At 41.1% G+C, this 17,322-nt stretch overlaps 1 protein-coding gene across 1 annotated transcript; it reads right to left on the bottom strand.

The window, feature by feature from the left end:
* Positions 1 to 339: 339 nt before the first annotated feature.
* PPP2R3C (protein phosphatase 2 regulatory subunit B''gamma) lies at positions 340 to 17,231 on the bottom strand. The gene is made up of 13 exons (XM_082057740.1): positions 17,084 to 17,231; positions 16,192 to 16,319; positions 14,954 to 15,058; positions 14,254 to 14,366; positions 13,346 to 13,443; positions 10,496 to 10,566; positions 9,625 to 9,757; positions 8,453 to 8,508; positions 8,304 to 8,379; positions 7,530 to 7,666; positions 4,725 to 4,862; positions 1,465 to 1,524; positions 340 to 761 (listed from the first exon to the last, which is right to left on the bottom strand). The coding sequence occupies exons 1-13, from the start codon at positions 17,202 to 17,204 to the stop codon at positions 573 to 575; spliced, it is 1,425 nt and encodes a 474-aa protein (XP_081913866.1). The 5' UTR covers positions 17,205 to 17,231; the 3' UTR covers positions 340 to 572.
* Positions 17,232 to 17,322: the final 91 nt, after the last annotated feature.

Below are 17,322 nucleotides of genomic sequence, written 5' to 3'. Positions count from 1 at the left end.
AGACCTAAAGCTAGTGAAGTTTTATTTCTGTAAGGAACCTCTTAGGAAGCAGGTAACTATTCAGCCAGTTCAATAGTTATTTACTTATTCTTTCTGTTAGACATTTATGGCTCAGCATAAAAAGGCCTAAAAGCTCTTTACCTCTTACTGAAGACTTTGCCTTTACAACAGAACGCTCGAGAGTATTATCATTAGAGGAGGCTATACAGAATGCAGTATGGGGTGGCTAAGTGGATACAGGCCAGTGCTGAAGATACCAAGAACCACACCATACTTTCAGGATAAATTTACTTTCTAGAATAGGGTATTTGAATAAGAATAGGGCTTGGTACACAGGTAAAAAGTCCAAAAATATTTATTTTGAAAAAAATTACCTCTTAAACAACACTTGCTTTTTTGGTTTCAGAGCAACTCCTGTATGTACCTCATTTTATATTATAGGGAGGGCACGGGGGAAGGGGAGAGAGGTAAAAGGGAAGAGGCACTGATTCAGGTAATTAGCGTTTCCAGCTTCCAACAATTGGTGCATCAGACTGAGCTGTCTTTGGGGACACATTCTGCTTCTGTTCGAGTCACGTATCATCAACATCAGCAGCACTGTCATTATCACTTGCCACAAGGACCTCTCTGTTCTCATATGTCCAGAACCCATTCAGATCAATTAGAATGCTGGTGACAGTGTCTCCTTGGCTGCTATTGATTAAGTCCTGAAGGGAGATTTTGTAAGGATCCTTAGGCTTCACCATATCAAAGATTTCATCCTATGAAAGAAAAGTCAAAATTGGGTAAAAACCCCCACACACATTAATGAGCAGAATAACGGGCTACTTTATACCATATACAGAATGATCTTTGGGTAACTAGTGCCATCCACACCAATTTACAAAAAAAGCTGTTAAGTCCCAAACCATTTAAGACACAAAGCACAATAATTGGCCACAGACAGGAGCAGTGTGCTCAGCTCCCACACGTCAAGTAAGAATTTGCTTTTCTGGGGAGGCTTTGGCCACAAAGTGGCAACGTGAAACTCAGTTCACTTGTATGAGCCAAGTTTTATAGAAGCTCTTGTACTATTTTTTTAAAGTACTAAAACTGCTCAATGTAAAGTCGGCACTAATAGAGTTTTATAGACAGTTTTTTTAACCACCAGTTCCACACCCCTCCCAAGGGATGATCCTGAATCATAAAACAGATATACCAAGTATCTTCAATTGCAAGGCATAGCAACATGTATTTAACAGGTACTTTGTTTATTAGTAAGGAAACTACTAGAACAGTTGCATACCAGATTTCTTACAGTGACTGCTGAACAGAAAGACATTTTCAAACCTATGAGTAGGACAAGCCAGATTGTCTCTACTACTCTGCAAGTAAATATATAACGAGTTAGAAACTAAAATATAACATAAGTTATGAAATGCTTACTCAAATATTTCATGTTGTATTCTATTCAGTAAAACTAACCTTGACATCCTGAAAAGAAACTGGTTCTTGCCCATGGATTTTCATTTGTTCCTGAATAGCCTAGAAAGAAAGGAAAAGTTAGGCAGAGGTAGTGCAGTATTATACTGACACTGTACAAAACTTTTTCAATGCTTCTGCATCTCAGGCTGTATTGGCCTGTAATGAAGCATTCGTGGTACAGCTTGCAGTCACCTCTCTTCCACAAGCGAGGCAGGGCTGCGTTACAGCATAATCAACAACTCTAGGTTCAGTTCTTAGCGCACTACGAATCCAACTTTCATGATGACCAGTGTTCAAGCACTCACAAATGGGATATGCAGACACCTGAACACCATCACTCAACATGCAAAGCTTTAAGGTTCAGTTTTCTGACCAAGTGTGAAATACAGCCTAGGTAGGGAAAGAGAAAAGGGAAAAGACCAACCAGCAGACAGACAAAGCAGTGTGGCTACTCACACTGTCAATTACTTCAAAAATGGAACTTGTATTCTGGTTGATCAAATAATAATGTGAGGAAGATGATGTATTTGTCTGTTTGAGCATTTGTCCACGTGTGGAAGGGCTCCCTCAGTTTGTGCCGTAAGTGGACATCTCTCATTTTGAGCACCACAGTATCCCCTACTATTAGTTCTTTTAATGTGATACCATTTAAACAGCTGCATCACCAAACCTCTGCCTGCAAATAACTAAGCATAGGCTGCACTGTCTTGTCAGCACAGCTGTACCAGCAAAGCCTCTATAGGTACAGACCTACCCAAGCTTACACCAGCAGAAAAGCAATTATTCGCAGAGTCAAATGGAACTCTTCTGATTTCAAGGAAAACTCAGAACATTCCATTTCCAAAAGTTTAAAGGAGGGACACAATCTGCAGCATGATCAAGAACCTGGTGTAGTAGAGGGATATTTCAATAACTAAGCCATAGAGTAAGTATGTAACTGGAGACATGCACAGAAATGGTTATGCCCGAGTAGCTTATGCAGAATTACCTTGTTAAATTGCTTTCAAGTTAGAATCATTTATGTACTATGACAGCACTAAAATTTATGTTTTGGTAAAATGTAAATCTGTAAATTAACACCCCTTATTAAAATCAGAGTCAGAGACAGTTGGTATGACCCCTGGCCTCCCTGAGTCCTACTGTCACGTGAACAGAAGCAGAGAAAGTGGTGGGAACAGTGAGCTGTAAAAGCAGGGAGAGAAGACAAGCCATTGCTGCTTCTCTAGGATCCTTATATTGCCAAGTCCTGGCCCAATGGTTGCCCATCAAGCATACACCACAGCTACAACTACTAACCAGAGTTCATGCTGATGTTCAAAAGGCACATGCAAAAACCCTGCCTGCGCCTGCAGCAGAATGACCCCATGCAGTAGGACACAGCAGGGCCAGCTGGCCAGAAGTGGCTGGGCAGGAGAGGTGCTGAAGGTCTTGGTGCACAAGAAGTTGAACAAGAACATGTAAGGCCCTCTGGTAGTGATGAAAGCAGATAAATGCTGGGCTGCATTAGTACAAGCATGGTTAGCAGGTCTGGGGAGGCGATTACTTCTCCTGACTCAGCGTTTGCACACAGAACTCCAGATGCAGCCTCGCAGCTTTGGGTTCCCCTTTATGAGCCACTGACAAACCAGTGGGAACCACTGGAGGGCCATCAGGGTGCTGGGGGTCTAAAGCACAGCACAACTGAAGGGAGAGGCTTGAGCTGGGCATGAATTCACCGGAGAACAGAAGGTTGGGGTGGTGGGGGAAAAAAAAAAAAAATCTCATTACTGTCTTCACACCACACCCAGGCTCTTCTTGGAGATGCACAGTGAAAGGACAAGAGGCAGAGGACACCAACTGCAGCAAGAGGCACTTCAATTAGACAGAGATGGGAGAAAGGGTGAGGGGAGAAAAAGTCTTCTCAGTCAGGGTAGTGACACAGCAACACGTTGCCCAAAGACGCTGTGGAGTCTCCCTCCTTGGAGATACCCGGCACTTGCCTGGACAAGGCCCTGGGCAACTTGACCTAACCACAAAGGTGGTCCTGCTCTGAGCAGATGGTGGGAGCAGGCAACCTCCAAAGGGCCAGTACAGCCTGAATTATTTAATGGCTTCAAGGCACTAAAAGGAAAAAAAAAAATTGTGGAGGTTTTTCTTTGTTTGTTTGTTTTTTAAAAAAAGCCTTTCCTTTCTAGAAAAGGTCTTCCAGATAAGGAGTCTTATTTTTACAAAATAATATGGTTGTAGTCACTATCAGAATTCATGTTCAACTGAAGACTTATTACAATGTAGAAATAACAGATATAAGATTATGCCTCAAGCAGGCCTGAATGCTTTATTTAATGAAGCAAATAAAGTATGTACCTTGTTCATCAGACTCTGAGTATGCGGCTAACTACAATGACATAGTTTATATTTACAGTTGCAATACAAAGATCCACATACAGAAAACTGAAGTGCTTGTTCCTCTGTCAGAATAGATATCACTGAAGGTATCTTGCACATGAAAAAAAGCATCACACTTATAACTCAGCCTAGACCATGCACAGCAAAATTGCTATTTTACTGCATGACATTCTCCTTCCCAAGATACCTCAGGTATCTATTAAAAAAGACAAAACAACAAAACATCCACCCCCTCAAAACCAAAACCACCGCAAGCCAGAAGAAAAACAAAAAAAACCCACCCATACACAAAGCACAATTTGGAGCAAGACTTTACAAGTCTTGGGTCAATTTTAACAGCAACTGAAAAAAATTAAGTTTACTTTAAATCTATTCTGCATGCAACACATATAAACAAAATATTAAAAATGCAAGAAGCTTTTTGCAATCAATATTCTGAATGAAGAATCTCACAGCTGTACAGGCCTATCAATGCATTTCATTATTTTCATTTCTTCTACTGAATTTTAGGCTTACAGTGGAAATTAAAACCAGGGGCAATAAAAAATGAAAACTATAGTAAGAGATTTTAATAGGTAATCATATAAGCAATTTGGGGACAATTTCAATTAAGAAAAATCAACAGGAAATATTTTTCCTAAACAAAATAAAACCAGTTAATTTCAATTGTAGATAAAACATTGGAAAAACATTTTGAATTCTATCCAAGTTCTGGAATATATTTTTTTAATATTTTAAATCTTCTTAAAAGTCGTTACTAGCCTCTCAGTGGATGCTGGTAATTTAAAGTGATTCCCTGCAGATCTGCATGCAGAAGCACACAGGCTTTAACACTATAAACACAGAAAATGGCCTACCTGTATAAAGGGACTTACCCTAAAGAAATAATTAAGGGAAAAGACATTCAGGTATCCTTTGTTCTCTATATCAAGCAGTTTGAAAATATATTGCAGAGCTGCAGGCTCCTTTCTGTTTTCTAATGCAAGCACAAAGTCCAGGTAGGTTTTATAGTCCTAAAAGTAGATACAATCATGTTTATTACAGTCTTCTTTCTAAATTGATTTTGCAAGCAGGAACTTTATAATTGGCAGCTATTTCATTGTAGGGGATCAGTCTATTTTCTGAAAAAGACAACATGAAATAAAAAATGGCTACTACCACCAACATGAACAGAAAAGTTAGTTTTTAACGACTGCTGACGATAGAAAATCCTGCCATTTTAGAGACAAAATAGGATTCCAAGCATAAATCCAAATTAAACATGCTGTATATACTTTTAAACAATGTTTAATACATTTTTAGACTGCTGAACATACCCAACTAGTAAAGAAAAGCCATATAAAAAGCCTTCCTTACCACAAATCAAACGTCCAGTGGCAGTAACCCTGCTTTACCAAACAGTGAACTATATGGCCAATGAAGTACATACACCTTTGATCAGTGCAGGTAGCTTGGCAAATCATGTGGTAGAACCACTATTAGACATCACAAATATGCATCACACTTTTCTTTTTTCCTAGTACTGATTCTTGGTTTCCTGATCAAGACACAGTTGTGACAAGGACAGAAATCCTTTAGTCCTATCTATATAATAACCTTCTCTACACTAAATACCAAAGTTGTGCTGCCATTCAGAGAGAGTTTCACAGGCTGGAAAAATGGGCTGACAGGAGCCTCATGAAAAATCCTGCACCTGGGGAAGAACAACCCCATGCACCAGTACACCCTGGGGGCCAACTGGTCAGAAAGCAGCTTTGAACAGGTGGACCTGGGAGGCCTGATGGGCAACAAACACGAACATGTGCCAGCAACAAGTCCTTGCAGCAAAGGCGGCTGACGGCGTGCTGAGCTGCGCTGGGAAGAGCTTTGCTGGCAAGTGGAAGCAGGTGAACCTTCTCCCCAGCACTGCTCAGAACATCAGTGGTAGTCAATGGTGCGGAGTCTAGTTGGAGGTCAGTATCTAGTGGAGTGCCTCAGGGGTCAGTGCTGGGGCCAATATTATTCAATATATTCATTAACGATTTAGACGAGGGAATATAGTGTACTATCAGCAAGCTTGCTGATGACACTAAGCTGGGAGGAGTGGCTGACACGCCAGAAGGCTGTGCTGCCATCCAGCGAGACCTGGACAGGCTGGAGAGTTGGGCGGGGAATAACCTAATGAAATTTAACAAGGGAAAGTGTAGAGTCCTGCATCTGGGCAGGAACAACCCCAGGTTCCAGTATAGGTTGGGAAATTCCATATTAGAGCGCAGTGTAGGGGAAAGGGACCTGGGGGTCCTGGTGGACAACTGGATGACCATGAGCCAGCACTGTGCCCTTGTGGCCAGGAAGGCCAATGGCATCCTGGGGTGTATTAGAAGAGAGGTGGTTAGTAGATCGAGAGAGGTCCTCCTTCCCCTCTACTACGCCCTGGTGAGACCACATCTGGAATATTGTGTCCAGTTCTGGGCCCCTCAGTTCAAGAAGGACAGGGAACTGCTGGAGAGGGTCCAGCGTAGGGCAACAAAGATGATTAAGGGAGTGGAGCATCTCCCTTACGAAGAACGGCTGAGGGAGCTGGGTCTCTTTAGTTTGGAGAAGAGGAGACTGAGGGGTGACCTTATTAATGTTTATAAATATATAAAGGGTGAGTGCCATGGGGATGGAGCCAGGCTCTTCTCGGTGGCAAACAATGATAGGACAAGGGGCAATGGGATCAAGCTGGAACACAAAAGGTTCCACTTAAATTTGAGAAAAATCTTCTTCTCAGTGAGGGTGACAGAGCACTGGAACAGGCTGCCCAGGGAGGTTGTGGAGTCTCCTTCTCTGGAGACATTCAAAAACCACCTGGACATGTTCCTGTGCGACCTCACCTAGGTGTTCCTGCTCCAGCAGGGGGATTGGACTAGATGATCTTTTGAGGTCCCTTCCAATCCCAAACATACTGTGATACTGTGATCTCTGAGCGCTGGGTCCTGGACCAGACTGCCCTGTACAAGACAGATGTAGCAAGTCCAGCAATGGGCAACTAAGAGCAGCTCTCCCAGCCTCAATGTTTCTGTGATTCTACAAAAAACTGCTAAGGCAGCAGAAGGACTGTATAGTGAATTTGTAATCTATCACTTTTAGAGTTGAAACATCTGAATGCAGACAACAAGAGTCACAATACTAAGTAAAACTTGCAAAATATAGATGTAAGTTTCTATTTTAACTCTAATTTAGTCAGGCTTCCCATTTTTCACAGCTATGGAAGGCTTGCAACAAAAACCACTGTTGTCTTCATGGAGAAGCAGACAGGTTAACTAACTTGCATTAGTGTCAAGTGTGTGCCACTTGTCCTTGGTTCTCTTTAAAGAATTACATGTAACCAAAAAGAATTGCTACATCTTTACATTTTTTCAACATATACTTTGTGTTACAGAATCTACAAGTATCTTTATCCTAGGCTGCCTGGATTTTGTATCACCTCTGCTTTTCAAAGGAAGTTACTTGCGTTTAAGCCACACTGCAATGACCTTGCTGTTACAAAAATCAACTTTCTAACCTGCTACATGGTCATTCATGTGCACAATGATTAAAAAAATAAGTTACTTTACCTCAAGCTACTCTTTAAAATAAAGATATTGCTTCTGAGACATTTCCCATTTCAATAAGCCACAGCTGTTATATTGTGAACAAAGTGAAAAATATGTGATTACCATTTCACCATCATAAGTTAAGCATTCCTGAAAGACACGATCCAAAAATATATTGGTCAGAGTCCCTGTTCCATACCGGGAGAGTTCTTCTTTGCTGAGCATGCCATTGTGATCTTTATCAAGGTTTAGGTACTGGCCTAGGGAGAAGATACAGAGGACAAATCATAATATACCTGTATCATCGAAGTATGGTTTCAACAGAGAAAGAAAATTTAGTATTTTTTAAACATTATTTAATTTTCATCATGGAGTTAACGCAGTTAAGTGGAAATACGCTAGATCCACAATAATACTTGTAAAGCATCATAAATGAGCACAGAACAAGAGGGGGTGGTGTTCCCATAACAAGGTGCTAATAGTTCTACTCCAAGGTAATAGCTCAAAAGTAAAGGCTGAACAGAGAAAGGAGCAGAAGGCTAAAGGCACATTATTTTAAACAGATTTGCTGGAAGCATGAGAAAAGAGCTTATAATGATGAAAAAGCATGAATAGAAGAGTCAAAAGAGAAGGTTACAGAGGGATCTTGTACCTTGTGTAACAAAGTGTCAGAGCATAAAACCAGTAAAGAGCAACACTGGAAAACTGAAACCAAAGGAAGTCAGGAAGATATACTGAAAGGATGGCTACAGGATCTAAAGAGACAAGTTATCAGGACGATCTAAAGAGACAAAAGCAGAGGAAAAATAACACTAAGAAGCTGACTAAGTTCTACAAGGCAGACAGGAGAGGAAAACAAGGAAAAAAAAAAAGGCATTCACATATAAGGGAACCTACCATAAACTCTTAATGCAGAAGGAGCAGAAAACCAATTTGTTTCCTGACTTTCTTTAGAAAGTTCTTCATCCCTTAACTGAGTGAAACATAAAATTAGAATTCAGAAAGAGTAAATTACAATAAAATAGTATATGCTAAGAGACCTTTACCTCCAGTAAGTCATCCAGGAAGCTGCAAGCTAAAATATCCTGTATCTTTATCTTCCCTGCAGTGAGGAAAGGAAAACACATTTTAACAGTCATTCAGCCAACTTATCAATTTTACTGTTCTCATTTAGGTGGTTCTACTTAAGAAAGAAGTATTCTGAACAGAAAAAAAAAAAAGCACTTGAAGAGATCAAATTAAAATAGCTTTTAAAACGACTCAGCAAAACTAGCCTGATACTGGCAGGAGTTATCTTGAATCCTTAAAATCCAGAAAACTAGATAAAAAAATGTAAGTGTTCAACATCAACTCAGAATGTAAAATAAGAAATCCAAAGACAGTATGCTTAAAACATTTGTTGGAATAATCAAGTCTTTTAAATGATATGTGATATTTTTTGCATCTTCAGAAACCAGAGATGTGACAAAAGCTAAGGTGGCAGGATGCACGCCTGCTGGTATAGCTTTAACTGGTGCATAGACACTACACAAACAGTTGTGCAAAATAGAGGCATTTCAGCTTCACACACTCCCTCCTCTCTAGTGTTTGTAATTACCTCTGCCAGGGCCTACTGTCCACACAACTCTGACATCTCCAAGTGGCACAGCTGGATTTCAAATACACATGCAGTTTGTGACTTAAATCACAGGCATAAGAAAAACCAAACTTTTTCAAGGGTGCTGCATCTGTAATGAGGATTAGCAGCCATAACCGCAAGCCTTTTCTAAGGAGTTTACATGGTGCACTCAAATCCAGTCACAGGAGAAGCACATCACAATAAGCATTCTTGAGCATTTCCACAGCTCAGTGGATGTTGTGCCAAGCAGTTCTGTTGTTAGTTGCTGTGTTTTCTATTCATCCTAAACATTTATAAAATTAGCTACTGCTTATAATGCATTAGGATGAAACAGTATCTTATTTGTCAGTATCTATGAGATAACTCTGTAGTACCACAACAGATGAGTCTCTCATTAAAATTAATTAGCTGTGGAAAGAGATTATTAGACCCACATAGACTTATGGTCTTCAGTGGAGCTTCACCTTCAAATACAAGGTTGCTGTACAAAAACTTGCAAAGACAACTACATATTACTACATATTACAAGTAGCTTTGGTGGAAACACTTTAAAAGTGAAAATACTCTTATGTATTTAGAGTTTTCAAAACATTGACCTACCTGTTCTGAGAGGATCCAGAAAGAAGAAGAACTTTCTAACTGCTGTGCAGACATAAAAGGAGTAAAAAGATTTTTCTAAACCATCTAGTTGTGGCAAAGTAGGGATGAGTTCCAAAATATAGTTTTCTAAATCCTGCAGAATTAAGAAAGAAAAGAACACAAGCTTTAAACACTACTATTGTTGCATGTTTGCTATAATCCACCCTGGCTTTCAATCATACTTTGCTAAAAATACAGTCCTGCAACAATGCAGGGAAGAGCATGAAAACAGGCACAAAAGCTTCTGTCTCTCTGCAAGAAATCCTAGGTCACATACATGCACACATGATGCCATTACTGAAACAGTCTACAAATAAAGCAGAGTGTTAACAAAGTAGAAATTTACCTGTAAATATAAATGCATGCAAGTGTACCTTTTTCGAAAATCAATGCATAGCTCCTAATTGGATTATCCTATTACTGAATATTCTTCAATAGATCTTTTTAAGTAGAATGGTAACTAGAACCTTCTTATTTACTTTATAATATTAACTCCTGTTGGAAAAGGAGAATAACTCCTTGAGGCCCACTCTAACCATACTTTTTTGGAGATTTCTACTATATTCTACCCAATCTAGTAAAGTGCTAATGACATGAAACCTTGATATCTACAATCTCTTTTTCAGAGAATTACCCATATGCTTAAAAGGCTACAGCACTCTCACCACCAAATCTCTAGAGTATAGGAATTGCTATTTATCCAAACAAATGTGCCCATCCCAAATCTAGATTATGATATAAACTTTTGTAAGACTGGAAGAAAACTGGAGCTTTTCTGATGCTCTGTCATTTGAGTAAAGACAGACATTAAGTTAATCAAGAATTTACTTACTGATTCTCTGAGGTAGCCCTGTCCTGCCACGTCATATAAACTGAGACCTATTCTTGTCTGATGAAGCCATACTGTAAAAGAGAAAACAGAATTGAAAGGTAAGAAATCTAAGTGGTTTTTGAGGCCTCACCAAAATTTGAAGTTATTCTAAAAGCCACAAGACACTGTTGGATGTTAAGTGCCTCTATTTCCCATTTTTCTGAGATTTAAGCAAAGCCATGATATGTGCCAGTCCTGCTTAGAAATGCCATTTCAGTCTCAAAGTTGGTAACAGTCACTGGCAACATACAATACCCTGTGGCCAAGACTACCTTATAATAATTAGATGTGAGAAACGGCTGAACAGACACCACATTTCATCTGGTACATGGAATCACATGAATTTTTTCTCTCTTGCTGAACTAGAGGAAGGGGTATCAGCACATTTTCACTGCATTAAAACCAGCTGTACCATGTGGCATACAGATTGCTTGTCTGAACCCTACAGCCCCTTGTGCAGCACAGCGCAGCTACAGCCAAGGGTCCCAACCTCCCTTCTGAGTTACAACAGAATTAGAATAGCACAAGCATCTAATTTTGCAATGAGAAGGCACATTAATCAAACAATCTACAGGACAAAGTGCATGAGGCCACTGTTATAACACAGTAACAGAGATGGAATACAGGTTAGGCATAAAAACTATTACTCACACACTCCAAGCTAAATTAAACTTCCATTTTATGAAGAAACAGTTTAAAAGTTCCTCTTGTGAAATATGAGCTGCGCTTCATACCAACATTCATCTCTTCAAGGTGTTTGTCAAGACAGACTAAGTATAACTCAGAGATGGCAGAGGTTGTACATTTCTGGCTGAAGTTTAAAGGTGTGCATCATATACCCTGAAGTGATTCAAGATGCTTTTACTAGGCTTGACTTGTTTAGACAAAGTCAAGAGACGCAACTACCCCTCCTCCTGAAAAGGGAGTGGTCCTGGAGGCAGGATGGTGCTTTGGGAAACATTTCACCATTACAGTTATTAAATTCACGACTCACTCAGCCCCTCCCAAAAGGGACTATGTAGATCATTAAGAAAGATTATAAACCATAGACTGTAGGAGGAAGACAGAATGCTACATGTTTGCCACACGTGTGTGAATGCATGCAGCTATTCCTAAAACTTCAATAAGAATATAAAAGAAAAACCCCAAAAGCTCATTAATAAGTTCAGCTGGTTAGAGAATACTGTCAGGCACCTGAGGCACAGCAGTTTAAGGTGTTTTAAGCTCAGGGTGATGCGGTCTCTTCACTGCTGCAGCCCTGCTCTGGAAGCTGACCGCTCTGCTCCATGAGCTTCATCAAAACAAGGTGAAATGTGGGACTGCGCTGCCCCAGCTTGGATCAACTCCATCACCTGCTACCTTACCCTCCTCTCAGTGCCACACCAAAGAATATTCAGCAGTAAATACAGATGGAAATCACCAATTCCAATCTAAAGTATTAACTGAGAATTCCTACAGGAATTTAAGTATTTTCTTCCTTTAATATCTGACCTGGTCTTTAGCCCTTATAAGGAACTCTGTACAACAGGCAACAGAAATTATCTCAGCTACTGCACAGGCACACCACTGGGCTACCTTTATTTGGCAATTGCAACGCTGTAAGCTAGCAAAACCACATATCCTTACTCAACTGACCCAAGAGGGACTTTCAAACAAGCACTGTGACAGGACCTTGTGTTGGCTCGAGTCTGAAAATGAAATCCGATTGAGATGGGACATGCCAAAAGGCTTCCTGTCTCTAAAGGTGATGAGTTTGGTTGTGTTTTGTTTGTTTGTGGGTTTTGTATGTGTTTGTTTTCCTTTTGTGTGTTTATGTTTGTTTGTTTTTGGGGGGGTGTTTGCTTGCTTTAGAAAAAAAGGATATCACCATAAATACACAAGACTTGAAACTTCTGGATGAAACAAATGAAATAGAGAGCTCTGAAAATATCTCTGTTGTGTCCATTTGGGTAGGCCTTTTTGAAATGCATACAGTTTTAACAGGCTTCTTCACGAGTCTCCTATCCTGCAGATTTTGGGTATGCTTTTTGTAGCAAATGGACCTACTACTCCTTTCTTGCATACAGTGCATGACTACTCACCAGGTTTCCTGCTCAACACATCTCTCATCCCTTGTACCACCAGATTTCAAGTTAAAGTCGAGCTGCTCTGGGGAAAGGTGCCATTCTGCCCTCCTGAAGGCTCTACCAGAGCCAAGAACACAGTAGTCAGGGGACAAGGCAATGAGGAACCCTTTCTTTCTGCTAGCCAGCCTCAGCTTTTTAAACAAGATCTAATACAGATTTAAAACCAAATACAATTGCATTTTTGAGCTCAAATGGTTATTTATAACAAAAAATAACTGAAAATATGGTAAGGCTACAGTGACAAGCACAAGAACATATTGACATATTTAACAAGCACAGTTAGAATACATAAATAACACCACTCAGACAGAAAAATAGAAAACAAAGTTATCTGCTGGACAGTCTGATCACAGTGCTTAGGATCCTACTTGCCACAGAAATTTAATGTTTTGCTCTTCACAGGACTGCCTGAATAAAGGAAATCAGAATGACAATATATATAATAAACAGATCAAGGCTACCTCTGGCAGAAACAAGAGATGAATTTCAGAAGTAGGGTGAACTCCCACCTCCTAGTAACCAGAAAAAAAGCCCAAGCCTCCAAGAAAATAGCATTAGCAATCAAGGGGTAGATCTCGCTGCTGTTGAAGAGAACAGCAAGTAATTATTAAAGTAATTATTAAAGCATAAAATAGCCTTGAAAACAAAACAACTTCTCATTAACACAGAAGAAGCATCAACTAACCTTTTCGCATGACATAATTGAAAAACTGCATGATGGATATCCTCCCATAAGGATCGTTATGAAGTAATTTAGCAAATATCTTAGCGGTGAAGAACTGCCTGTAAAACATAAACACCAAGCTACTTCTATGCAACTGATTACAGTGCACTGACAGACCCAGTTACAGTATCCAAAACTTACATACACTTTAAAACACTTTTAACAATACAGCATGTGTTCTGTGTATTTGAAGACATTAATTTGCTAAACTACACCCATCAAGTGGGATCCTAACAGCTAACAATGGTAAATTCACCAAAAATCAGCTGCCTTTGCTGCTCATGAGACTCTTCAGTGATGTGGGAGTTTTGAGAGCTTTCATTCAATTTCATTTCTCTTTAGTACAACATATTTGGTAGCTTCCAGTCTTCTACAATGATATGTACCTAAAAGGAACTGCCAGTACTGAAAACTAACTTGCTTCTGCTCAAAACTTAATCACAGAACTCTGGTCACATCAGCAGTCTCCAACAGCAGCATAAAGAAGGAATATTCACTGTATGGGATACATAGAACATATGATAGGAAATTTTCCCTCAGAAGATATTAGTGAAGTTTGGGTAATATCATTGGAGACATGATCTCAAATATAAAATGTGCTCTTTACTGGCTTCTAACATAAAAATGCTCCCAATGATGAGAATTTATTCTTCAAAAGGATGCAGTGCCCCTCTTGCAGACATCTGTCAAAAGTTCCATCAGAAACGTTGGGCAATACACCTTTGCAAGGATGCAGAGCAACTAGTTCATCAATAACTACATGGACATTATCTCACCACTAAACTGTTTCCATCTATTTTAGCAACTGAAAGTTACAGCACCACTTAGGTTTAGCCCAAGTAAGCATACACAAGAGAAAAAAGCCTTACTTGCATTTAGGTCCAGCTTTTTCACCAACTTTCAAGAAGTTCTCATAGTTGATCATTGCTTCTTCCCCAATCATTGGTGATGTCTGATGTTTGTCCAGTAGAAACCATAGATTCTTAAAAGGCATTTATATTTGGTTAAGAAGATATCTCTCTAGATAGGTCAATGTACTTAAGATAGAGCATCTAAAAAATGCAGCAAAAAAGTGGGTTTGCTGCAGGGCTATCTCAGGTAACCAGTAAACATTATCAGTTCAGCTAGAAAAGCAAGCATTATTTCCACTGCTCTAAACTGCTGTTAAACACACACACAGACACATTCTCACTCACTAGGATTTATAGGGTCACATCCTTATTGTCTTTGCACTGCAGTAAGCCATCTTTGAAGTTTCTCTCAATTATATGTAAACAGAACTTACTACTTCTTCTGGGCCCACTAGGGAAATTGTTGGAACGTGCTGGAAAACTAGAAGCCATTGATTTAGTCCTCATGTACAGCATAACGAGGAAACTTTACACTGATATTACCAGCCCAAGACTATGGAGGACTCCAGCTTTAGCTTGTACTTCACAACCAGCCATGTGCCCAAATACAAAGCACCTTAGCACAAAATTCTGCAGACAGACAGGAGGCAATAGAACTCTGCAGAAAGAGGAAGGCTGTCAGAAGCCACTAGAAGACACACAGAAAATATTTTCTTACCTGCAGCTCTTCATTATCCAACAGCTCTCTACTTTTTCTTTGCAGAAAGACTGCTCGAGATTCTTCTCTTAATTTCTGAAGCAAGACTTCATCTTCAGCGGGCAGCTAGAAACATTGTGGTGTTTTAATTTTATGTATGGGGTACCATTCAAAAACTACACATCTAGCAAGTACTCTCCAGCAGTCCTGACTCACACTCTGGTGAAGCTGTTTACTTCACAGAAAATAATGAACTATCTACCACAATGCTGTGTGGTACCTGCTTCCTGTACAAGTATATTACTTGCATACTGTCTCAAACTATTTCAATATTGAAATATTTATTTAAAGCAGGACATCTTTAGCATGAGTCTGTCTCTCTACCTCATACCTGATAACCCATCCAGTAAGCACTTTCCCACAGTTACAAGATAGGAGGGCTCACACATAAAAGACATTTACTACTGTGTTTTACTCAGGAGAGAGCACCACTTTCTGTTTTGTGGTAGACGTGACTCTCAGAAGTGTGAATGTCTAGTCGACCTGTTTTGACCAACAAGACAGACTGGAGAACAATTAGTATGAAAGGTCTGCCAATGCTTACATGCAAAACTGTGCAGCACTACCAGGATTTGAATGGTTGCCTATGTATTCATCAGCTGAAACACAGGTACCTGAGAACTTAATCAGCAGAAACTCGTGAGCCTAAGGAATATGGGACCATGTGAGGTTAGACAGCAGCTGAGCAGTCAAGTTGACAAGTACCAGAAACATCAAGATGTCTAACTTATGCTCCCATATTCCCGCATCCGAATCTGATTACTCTCAAACATACGTTGCCAGACAATGCAAGAAACAGCCCTATCTTTAGTCTGCAAGAACAGTGATCCACCATTTTCATGAAGCAGCATCTCATAAAGTCTAAACAGAAAAATGAAGATAGGTATTTATAAAACCAGTATATCAAAATTTAGTTAAAACAAAAAGTTTCTCTGAAAGAGAAAGAAGACTTCCTATCTTTAGTAAACAGCCAAGCCTACTGCCTGATTGGCAAATTATTTCACCGCCTTTGATGAGACACTTAGCAATTACCTAAAACTGCTGATATCCACAATTGTACAAAACAATTAAGCTTACCAATCCACATCATTCAGATTTCAATCTACTTAATGTTCTGAAGTGTCCCTTTGAATAAGCACAACTTTCTTTTATAACACAGAATAGCCTCCTGCTGAAGTTTATCTGAACACCTCACTTACCCTGTAGTAAAATCGTGGTATGTTCGTATATGATGTATTGCCAATTTTTCTTCCTCCTTTCCATTCCATGTAATATTTTGTGAACAATTCCATTTCTTCTCCTTTTAGCTCTTCCTCGCTCTTTTTAGCTGATTAACACAGAAAGGAATTTTCATGCTGTACTCCAAACAGACTTTTAATGTAATGAGGAGCTTGAAAACAAGGACTTAATGCCGAAGCTTCTATAACTATGCTGCTTAGTAACACAAATACTAGGTGCAAATGAATGGAGTATGGGCCTATTATGTAAATTACACCACAGATACATCCAATATGTCGCATATATACTGTGTTTGACTGCCTACAAAGCATCTGTCAGTCACGGGACACACCCGATCCTGTGCAGGGTCCGTGACGGTAACAGACCCCCGGTTACGGCGGACAAAGCCGCAGCGTTCTTGCTTCACAGCAGCAGCGATTTTTAAAGATCCTGCTCCCTGGCAAGCGGCAGCACAAGGCCGCCTCCCACCCTGTACCGCCGGGGACATCGTTCTGCACCTGCCCGAGCTCTCCGGGCGCTCCTTCACGAACGCGGTTACCGGCCAAACCCGCCGCCGGGTCCGTCTGTGCCACAGACCAACAGCGCCCGCACGGCCCTCGCTGCCACTGACCCCTTGCTTCTCCGCAGAACGAGTCCCTGACCCGCCTGGCGCCCACGGCGCCTGCACAGGGGGAACAACAGCAACACCGGGCCCGACGCCAGGCACGCCCTCGCTTCCCCTTGTCACTGCGGGCACCGGCGGCCGCGCTCAACCCCGGGGGCACCTTCCCTGCCTGCCCCCCCCAGGGGCGACCCCGGCGCTCCGTCACTCCGCGGCCAGCAGCGCCCCCGGCCCCGTCCCGGGGCACTCACGGGCGCGGCGGGCGGCCAGGCGGCCCCGCAGGCTCCGCTTCCAGTCCATGACCCGCAGCGCGCGCCCCGCGCCACCGGCGGCACGTGACCGCCGCCACCCTTCAGCCGGCCCCGCGCGCATGCGCGATGCCCCTGCCTGGCGCTCCTGACCTGGGAGCGCCGTGCCCGCAACAGATATGGCAGAGCAACCCCCATCCGCCCTAACAGGGGCCCAGTGAACCGCGATTGGCTGCCAGTTC

The sequence above is a fragment of the Streptopelia decaocto genome, assembly GCF_964273445.1.
Source record: "Streptopelia decaocto genome assembly, chromosome: 7".
Taxonomy (NCBI): Eukaryota; Metazoa; Chordata; class Aves; order Columbiformes; family Columbidae; genus Streptopelia; species Streptopelia decaocto.
This window is presented reverse-complemented; position numbering and strand designations above follow the sequence as displayed.

Coding starts and splice junctions, on each gene's coding strand:
- PPP2R3C (XM_082057740.1), bottom strand. CDS start 17,204: ATGCGCGCGGGGCCGGCTGAAGGGTGGCGGCGGTCACGTGCCGCCGGT. Junction 9,758..10,495: donor AGGGCTACCTCAGAGAATCA/GTAAGTAAATTC, acceptor TTAATTCTGCAG/GATTTAGAAAACTATATTTT. Junction 8,509..9,624: donor TCTGGATCCTCTCAGAACAG/GTAGGTCAATGT, acceptor TCCTCACTGCAG/GGAAGATAAAGATACAGGAT.